The sequence below is a fragment of the Aspergillus nomiae genome, assembly GCF_001204775.2.
Source record: "Aspergillus nomiae NRRL 13137 chromosome Unknown contig00674, whole genome shotgun sequence".
NCBI classification, from domain to species: Eukaryota; Fungi; Ascomycota; class Eurotiomycetes; order Eurotiales; family Aspergillaceae; genus Aspergillus; species Aspergillus nomiae.
Window position 1 is genome coordinate 1 of NW_015378729.1, and position 9,797 is coordinate 9,797.

A 9,797-nucleotide genomic window follows, 5' to 3' on the forward strand; every position below is an offset into this window, starting at 1 on the left:
CACTCCGTACACCAAACAGCTCAGATCATTCCATGATTCGTGAAAGCGTCAAGAATAGATAAATATAGATACAGTAAGCATGTACACCGCACTTTAATTGCCAGTTTCGGTTTCAATATCGGGCTCCCGGCCAGTCAGACTGCCAGTGAACCTCTTCCTCACTTTCCGCAGCGCAAACTTTGCCTCATTGCGCGCGAAGACCGCGTTACGAGCTGGTTTCCACTGCATCAGGCCGCGCTGCTGTCGTTGCTCACTGCGTCGATTGGCCTTTTTCGTGTGCTTATTCTCCTTACTTGAGCTAGCGAGACTATCTTCGGTGGTGGAGGGTGGAGTGCCCGTAGAGGATAGCTGAGAGCCATTCGCAGTAGAGAGTCGTTGTTCAGTGGAGTTCTCAGTCCTGCTCGATGAGGAGGAGGAGGAGGAGGAGGAGGAGTCTTCTTCTTCATCTTCTTCTTCTTCTTCGGGGTGTACAGCCTCCACGGAATGGCCACCAGCGGAGTACGGTGGATTGTCGCGGCCGGGTTCGGCGACCTTGTGTCCGTCGTGGTTCATGAATGCGCTGGGGTCGTTGCCGAATGCACCGCTCCAATCTTGTCCTTGTTTGTCGATCCATTGGCGCCGCTCTTTGGGGTCGGCGTGCTTCAGGACGTCGCGGCCGTCGACCAATGATCTTTCATGCATTTGTTCTGTTTCTTCTGGGACCTCGAGGGAGATGCTTCGGGGCCGGACACCTTCGGCGATACACGCTTCCCATGTTTCGTAGGTCTCGCGGGAGTGATTATCCACTACGTACCGTTCATGAGACTCATCGATGCCGGGTGTGAAGCGGCATGTGAACTGGAGCCGACCGATGATCTGGAGATCTTCTAGTCCTGGCTCTCGTTTGGCTTCCCAGTTTTCTTCCGTGATGTAGTTCTGGGTGAGTCGTTTCCCGTTCTTCGTTGACCAGAGGGGCAGATCGACGGGGGTATCTTCGTTGTCTACCAGGTGCTGGAGCCAGATGATTGCGTATGCTGTAGCGCCATGTTTACCTGGTGAGTAAAACTCAAACACAACTGGAGATCTGTAACGGTGTTTTACGGGGAGTCGGACACTCTTGTGGAGAGATCCGTTAGTCAAGTCAAAAGAAGTGTCCTGCCCTTCGATCGAAGCCACGGATCGTGGGATCTTGCCACTGCTGCCACCCGTCCGTAGCTTAATCTTGGCTCGATGGTTGAAGTTCTTCGCGATGATCTTATCTGAGGCAAACTCGAACGTACCGACATCCCATCCAAGCATGTTTGGAGGGAGTCGAGTTTCAACATGCCGTAAGAGTAGAGAGATGCGAATTCGCCCGTATCCAATGCCACCATCAAGAGGGTACCATCGGGTAACCTGCGAGCTCGTTTGGAGGATTTCTGATAGCTTCAGAGGGACCACTCCCAGAATTGGATCATGCTCTCGGTAGCGTTGATCCCGAACAGTCACGGTGACGATGGCTGATCGCCAGTCTCGAACAAATCGCTCCGTGCCTGCATTGAATATGGGCTTTGAGCTGACAGCTTTCGGTCGGGTACGGTAGACCTGCAGATTCACCAATTAGCTTCAGTTGTTGTTGTTAAGTGAAATAGGTTGGATCGAAAATTACCAACTGATCATTCAAAATAATCTTGCAGTAGCTGGTCGGAAGATCTCCTCCCTGTTCTTCCGTATTCTCGCCATATGGCTTTGCCGGTTCGTATTCTCTTCCTTTTCGATACCGGCTTCCCTTAATGTTTGCAAGTTGGAGGTTCACAATTTGGTGTACCACAACACTAAGAATACCACTAGGCCAAAGCGGGTCCGGTGGCGTGTGAGTGATAGCATCCTCCTCCTCGTTGGTGATGACCCCTTTATCATCTTGGAATTGAGGGTTGTCCCTGAGGTTCTCGGGTAAGTCTTTCTTCTTGCCGTCGGTCCTTAGCTCTGGCCTCAGTTTCGGTTTTCCGAAGAAGCCGACTTCCCAGTGTAGCTCACCAGGCATCTCGCTGCCCTCGTTGAGACCCTGCAGCTTAGATACTTGGGGATACATCCGCGCTGGATGTTGGATCATCTCACGGATCGGCAGCTCAACCTTACCCACGATGTCATCTGCCGTGTTGCGATCTGAATCCCATAGCTCAACACTTAGGTTCTCATCGGCATTGATAAGTTCCGGATTCACAAGTAGTGCCGCAGTTTCTTCCCATACTGGATTCAAGTCGTCTGTAATCACCCTTGTACAATACATAGGCTTGCCGTACTTCGAGAAAGAAAGATTTATGTATGGGTCACTACCACCACCATAGCTGCCACGTCTATCCTGCTTGCTTAGTCCGATTGCACGGTGGATACGAACCCACATGATACCCAATGCTTCAGTCTCCTTGATAATATCGTCGCCTTTGAGTATCATACTGAGGTCCATTGTCATCGATTTGGGAGCCGCAAACAGACCACACGCCGTACCAATGGCATAGTTGACGAAATTCGAGATGAGAGGAAGGTTCAAGATATTGACACCAGCTTTGAACATCGGCATACATCCGGCTCTGATGTGAGGGATTCCCACAAGGCTGAACGTCATATCCTTCATAAAGGGTGCTTCGGGCATCAACTGAAATCTGATCCGCACAGTGCCAACCATCTCAATCAACTCCACAAACACAGGGAAAGGAACTCCAAAGAGGCCTCTGATACCCAGATAAAAGACTAGCTGCATATGCATATTGCGCGCTTTGGACGAAGCGGTTTGACCGGACGGTTTTGCGTGGTAGGCAAAGGAAGCTTCTATATTATAATAACTGCCGCCCTCCTCCATGGCAGCAGCTTCATGAGGGTCTTTATTCTTGAGATTCTCTTCACGAACATTGTCCTTAATGTGCTGTACGTGCTCATCCGGAAGAGCTCGCAAACTAAGTATCCGCAAAGGGTTGTTCCCTTGGTCAATCTCGGCAATTCGAACGTTCTCAACCACGCTAGGGGCGGACGCCTGCATAATGTCCTCGATGGTATCGGCAACAGGCGACAGCATGTCCGGGTTAATCAAGCCCCATATCACTCCGAGAAACGAGTTCATCCACTCAACAGATTCAGGCAGGAGATTAGCAATAGCCTAGAGGGTGAGATATTAGTACGTTGAACATCAGACGAAGACAGAAGTTTAGCCTACCATTTGCCCCCGGAGTTGCTCGCTGCTCCATTCCATCTCTCGCCCACTCCGAATCACTTCTTGTACCCACAGCCACACACCACTTGCAATGCAGGCAGCCAAGGGGAAGAGAGCCCATAGCGAGCCACCAAACATTCGGCCCACAAAAAGGATTCCAAATACAATCCCTATGCAAAGTCCAGTCCCTCTTTTCTCTAATTTGTCATACATAGGCTTGTAGGAAATGGATGGGGTTGGATGAAAGAGAACATTCGTGATTTCGCCGTGGAGAGGGACGTCGGAAGTAGTACCCTCTGCGATGGGGTCGGGGGGGGCTGTTATATCCTGACTCTCTTTGTAATCCTTGAGGCTTTGGCTTGGCGAGGTCCTGACATCCTTTATTTTTGCATGAACGGTCAGTCTGGGCTAGCCATAAGAGAGCTAATTCGTGCTGGGGTACTAACCGTTGGCTTTCCAAGGTTGGCATTGGGGACGACCAACTACAGCAAAATTCAGTAATCGAGCGGTTTTGATATGCATAGAGCCACGGTATTATGAGATGCATACCTTTGGATTCTTCACTACTTCCATCGAATCCGCATCCTGGTCTTCGACCTCTATCTCGCGACCAGTTGTCGGGTCCGTAACCATACGGGTTTTACCTTTGCCAGGTCTCTTCCGCGGCTTATGAGGCTTCGCTTCTCCACGAGCCTCTTCCTCCTTTTCCCTCGCCGTGACAACCTTCTCATGGGCCTTACGGTCCTGCTTGTCTTTTTCCAAATGCTCTAGGAACTTTTGAATGGTGGGAACGGGGTTGTGTGTACCATAATGTTCTCCTACCCGGTGGTGTTTGGGAGAATCACTCCCAGTAGTTTGGGGCCCCATGCTGACGGTAGGCTTAGAAATGGTGTCTATTGGTAGAAGCTATGGATGGGCGGAAAAAAGATCAAAACTGAGAAACCATGCAAGTCAAACAGCGACCCGAGCTTTCATTCTAGATTTAGACGCCCTGAGTCCTGTATTGGGCGGAAATCAAGAGAGCCAGAAGGAATTGAGTTAAAACGGAAGTGAAGATGAGAGGGTATTTGAAAGGCAATGAGTGGGATCTACCTAGTCTGTGCCTTGCGTGAGAACAGCAGCTGTGGTGAAGTAATCGCATCGTCCAGCCCTACCAGAGCAAGAACTACGTCATTGTGGAGGAACCCCCAAACGTCAGCCAATGTCCGGTGGAGTTGGAAGGTGTATGGACGGTCCACTAGTAACAAGAAATAAGGGTCGCACTTGAAGTTAGAAATATAAGCTGAAGGCACCAAGATATACACAGGACTAGCACTAACTTTGCTCCAGGATTCCCGATGCCATGTGGATGTCACTGATTCGGACCGTCTCTCATCAAGGCGAAGATGGTCTTGGCATATACACAGTATGATGAATTGGCCCATTGAAATCGATTGATATCGCCAACAGCTGCTGGTATCCTCGTTCGAGTAAGCTTTTTCTTTCTCTGGACTGTTATAATATGAGACCACTCATCATGAATGCAGATAGAATGGTTGTCGCTCAATGTCTTTGAAGGGAATGCTCTGTGAAACATCCCGGCTGGTCGCAGCACGGGACGAACCTTGAGTGATGATGTCACACTCCGCCTATCTATTATTGAATCTTCTTTGTACATTAAAAGATCGGCCATTCGAATTGATGAGATTGCGTGTTCTCCGGAGTATGTATGTATATGTTCTTGAAATGATCGAAAGAGTGGTACTATATAATTAGTAGCCAATTTTCCAAGCAATATATATAATACGATACTGCAGAACAGTATTAGTAGGTAATCGACTTATGTGAGACTTCATTCACTTTTATGGTGCTACAGATGTATAAATCTCACGGTGAAAATATATAGATCATATTCTGAAGCCATCTACACCTGATTGGAACTGTCGACGGCTGTACTTCAAGGTAGTCACTTGAGCACTAGTTATACCAATGTCTTTTGGGAAGGAAGCCAGATCATTCTTCCAAGTTAATGCGTAGAAGCATATATATACTCGCATATCACCAATTGAATCAAGACACAAGCCAGGAAATTGCTTCTCCCTATACTTACCTTCCTAGTACCTACCTACGATTACTATGTAGGTATCTACTTGGACCTTCAAGTCATTGTATCTTCCATTGAACTTGATCCGCTATCCTTACTAATCAGCCCCATAATTGCACGTCTAGCGAATAGGAAAAAGGAATCGTTCCAGCCAACGCCAAGACTTGACATCAATCACTTTCATGTGGCCGAAAGACCAACAACATCATCCGCAACAGGTCGTCGTTATCTATAACCTAAGCTGTGCCAACTCACTAGCTGGTACTAGCGTATCTTGCACGTACTACATACCTATCAATATAGTACGAAGTTTATCGTGAGCACGAATCCTCGACGTCGATCGAAAAGAGTCAATCCACAAAATCCCCGAGAATGTCTTCACCAGATGAGTCGCCAGCTCAGCGAGCAGCCCGTCTCCGACGTGAGCGCCGTGAAGCTAAAATCAAAGAGGGTGGTGCAGCGCGTTTGGATAAGATTACTAGTCTCAGCGGACGTACACCCGCAAGCAGTACGGACTCCCCTTCTTTTGTCTCTGTTGCACTCATTACCCTGGTCTCTGGGGGTCGGAGAGCGGAAGCTAACTTCAGTTCTGCAGTGCGTGAAGAGGCGTCTCCATCGCCATCGCCAACCCCCCAGTCTCCTGCACAGATATCATCTACGCCAGAGACCGAAAAGCCTCAACCGCAACCAGCACCAGCACCGACACCAGCATCAGCACCAGCCCAGCCAACGTCGAACCCCGAGCCTCAGTCTCCCGAAAATCTACAAGCACAACAAGAGTTATTCCGCGCCCTTCTACGCCAAGGTGGACCATCATCTTCTGAGCAGGGCCCTCAGGAGGAGGATCCCACAATGCAAATGCTCAATACCTTGATGGCAGGAATGAATGGGCAAGATCAAGCTGCCGGCGGCGGAGCTGGTGGCGGAGCTGGTGGTGGTCCATCACCCGCCGAACTCGTGTCTGCCCTGGGGCTCCCTCCGTTTGTCGCGGATCTGCTTGGAGCTGCAACTCACAAACCTACCGATGAGGAGAAGAAAGAGGTCCGGACGTGGAAAATGCTGCACCTACTGTTTGCAGTCGCAGTCGGGATCTACTTGCTCATGCTCATCGGAACTTCGGTTTCCACCTTCGGTAGCCAGCCACCACCTCCTGCCACTGCACAGAACCCATTCCTTTATTTTACCACGGGAGAAGTGGTGTTGACTGGCGCGAGGTTAATGAGCAAGGGTCGGACTGGGAGAGCTGCCGGGATAATGCTTTGGCTTCAACTCTTCCAGGACATAGTCCGCGACGGTAGCCTTGTCGTGTTCTTGCTGGGGATGGGCGCTTGGTGGAGCCGTGAGTGGACGGTCTATTAAAGATGATTTGTGTTCGTAGTCATGCACGTTACTACTATTATTCTGTTCTGATCTCTTCAGATCCTGCATTGTAAGCTGTGATGGTACTCATATGAAAAGCGACGGTAACTGAAGCTATGAACTCCTGTTTTATGATTTGAATTGTTAATCATTATATCTCCATTATTGGTAGAATTCGCACTTATTTCTACATCTTACATCCTGTTGTAATGTGGTGGATTATTGATTATTTGCAAAACAAACTCCTGGTTTTCCTCCAGCCATGGTGGATCCAACCATTACTATGTGTCAACGTCTTACGGAACCATCCAGATCGTGTTATTTAAACAATAACCTTTTATCTTCTCTGCTTGTTGTACAATTTGGGATAGGACAAATCACAGCAGGCGGTAACGGCATCTGAGTGTTACTTCATGTTGTGTCATGCCATATGTGTATCAGGGTACTGGCGACAGATATATCAATTGCTGGTATAGGGTAAACCTAAAGCGGATGACACTTTTATTTTCCACTCTTTGTTCCCGACAGACTGCATAGCATCAATATATTACGGAGCTGTGATAGGATAGGGGCCGGTATACCTTGGTGGATTATCCGGGTTTGGCGATCTAGTCCTCAAGCTGGCCTTGGGGTGACGTATACGTACCTCAATATAGATAGTGTCATGCATGAGGTTGTATGTTCAGCCGTGCGTCTAGAATCATGATCTGAAATCCTGCAACAGAAAGGGGGTTTAGGATACGATAATAAGGTTCAAAAATAGCATGCATCGAAACAAAGGTCTCTCCGCCACCTGTCTCCAGACAGTATCCTAACTCGTGTCGCAGGTAACTGGTGTTATGGGCACTCCAGAATATGGACTACTGGCGTAGCGGCGTGCTGCTACATGATCAAGACAGGCTAGCGAAAGAGGCGCTCATAGCCTGAATGTTCCGAGTCGACTGTCACTAAGCAACGCTAGAATCCCAACAGGGGTATCAAACGCGCCATCACTTAGTGTGGAATTGGGGAGTGGAAGAGCAGGGATACCGACCGGTATACTATACTAGTATTCATCCTAGTCAGTCATCAATCACCATTGGTTTGCAGATAAGCCGTCAAGTCAAACCAAACCCACACTGAAAGTGGTTCGCGCACTAGAGTAGCGGTGGAATGAAAATCAGGCCCACCGGGTGCGGCACAAGAGCCAACCCAGCTTTGCTGTTTTAAGCAAGTCCAGTCAGTCGAGATTTGATGAGATTGTGCTATGTTACACTGAAGTTGCAGTGAATGTGGATTGCGACGATCAATGTAGCCTCCGGCGTAAGCTCCGTACCCTAATTTACTGTGTATAAATTATGACAACGGATGTACTCCGTACAGTACAGAGTACTAGCAGTAGGTCCGACGTAGTACCCACGTAGTATGAGCAGGGGGGTGTTTATTTGAACACAGGCGAAGGAAGGAACGAAGAGTACGTTATTAGAGGCTAACGCAAGTGGTAAGGAGAGAGTGGGTTCGAAGTCGGTACCAGAGTCAACTAAGAAATAAGATGGTGTGAGTTTCGACGAGTTAGATGATCCTCAGTAGCCGCTAACCACCACTAAATCAGTACCTAGTAGGAGGCGTGCCTGAGGCCGCGCTGAACAGGTGACGATCCGTTTTCCCGACGTACTCCGTAGGTGAACGTAGAAGAGCAAAGCACGCACTCGGAACAGGAACAGGATGAAGGGAAGATAACCTTATAAACAGGGACGATTAACCATAACCTCGGTGTTCGTCACGGTTAACAGAGATGCCCCGGCTTCCGTGTGGCCGTCTCGGAAGAGGCGAACTAGTGCCTGGAAACCCAGGCAGGGAGAGCCGAGCGTTGATCATTCTCCAATGCACACTGTACACAGTGCTCCGTACGCCGGAGGAGGTGGTCGTACGTACTAGACTTTCTGATGTTCGCGTTGCCGACCTCTCTCCACATTGCCCCTCCCTTCATTATGATAGGTGGTCGCAAAAAACCACAATCTTCTTCTCGTTCGCAACAGAGTTCTACCCACAAAAACTCCCCACAGTCGTGGAGAAGTCCTAGAGCATGTACTATTTGATCGCATTTTGCTACTTGGCCGAAGCTTAGAATAGATTCCGTGATGATCAAAAAGAGCGATGGAACATGATTTACTCTCTTAGGCAAGTTAGGACCATACTCTGAGCGATGAGCATAATATATGCATGAAGTAATCAAAGAATTTTCACCTGTCAGTAGTGGTAAAACGTGGGCTGTCATCGGCTTAGCGCTTTTACTCCCTTCGGTAAGTGATTTGTACTGCCGAGTCTTTAGTTTTCGACCCTTGCCATAACTGCCCAATACTGTACCTTGTTTCTAGGTACCTTGTTTCTTATTACCATGTATTATTATCAATCTTAATATCGCCCACGACAACATCGACTGTGTAGGCACATCGAGATATTTCCTACCGAATGAGGTACTATACTGTTTGTAACCGCCGCAAACAGCATTGGAATCATCATGGGAATGTTTTCAACCTGACCACTGGTGCTCTCCCGCAGTTTATTTTGTTTGTATTGTATTGTATTTGATTTTATTAGGCACACCTTAATCTGAGCCTAAAGCAGTAGAGTATCTAAGAGACTCAAAGTTTCCACCCCGCAGATGATGAGAAGTTACGAGATTACCCCTCCACTTCTATGGCTCGGCAGCTGCTCTTGTGATCCGTCCCAACCAATAACCAAACATGTGGGAATTCCGATCCGCTGGGGCATTGACACCCTGCGTAACACTTGAACAACTCCAGATCCATTGATCATTGATCTGGGCCCATGGACCCGGGGGCACTGTACAACCCGAGCAGAACGGTAAATCAAGGGGTCACAGCGGAGAGCGAGCTCAGGACTAAGGGCAAATTAATCGACGGATGATCTTGATCTGGTTTTCGCCATGACCCTTAACTTTTTGAATACCCAAGGACAAACCAATTTCGATAATGCTGACGCATCATTGGCATCGAGAATCCTTTCCCCGGAGCAACGGAAAGGGAAGCTGTCACCCTGCGAGCCCCGCATGGCCGAGTCTAACCATTTTCGACTTGCCGCGTTCGGACCAATGCGAGTTGGTTTAGACTGTACAGGTACTTTCAAGTTGGTACCTCCAGTAGGTAAGGTGAATGCTGTTATTGGTTTGCTTGGGGGCCAGAGGGT

General features: G+C 48.7%; 2 protein-coding genes across 2 annotated transcripts; one reads left to right on the forward strand and one right to left on the reverse strand.

Moving 5' to 3' along the window:
* On the reverse strand, positions 1-4,033 carry ANOM_011722 (C2 domain protein; the record flags this gene model as incomplete). The annotated part of the gene is made up of 5 exons (XM_015556978.1): positions 1-1,563; positions 1,628-3,112; positions 3,170-3,544; positions 3,613-3,648; positions 3,716-4,033. 5 exons carry the CDS (start codon positions 4,031-4,033, stop codon positions 94-96), a joined length of 3,684 nt encoding a protein of 1,227 aa, XP_015401094.1. The 3' UTR covers positions 1-93.
* A 1,588-nt stretch (positions 4,034-5,621) lies between these two features.
* ANOM_011723 (uncharacterized protein) lies at positions 5,622-6,608 on the forward strand (the record flags this gene model as incomplete). The annotated part of the gene is made up of 1 exon (XM_015556979.1): positions 5,622-6,608. The coding sequence occupies one exon, from the start codon at positions 5,622-5,624 to the stop codon at positions 6,606-6,608; it is 987 nt and encodes a 328-aa protein (XP_015401095.1).
* Positions 6,609-9,797: the final 3,189 nt, after the last annotated feature.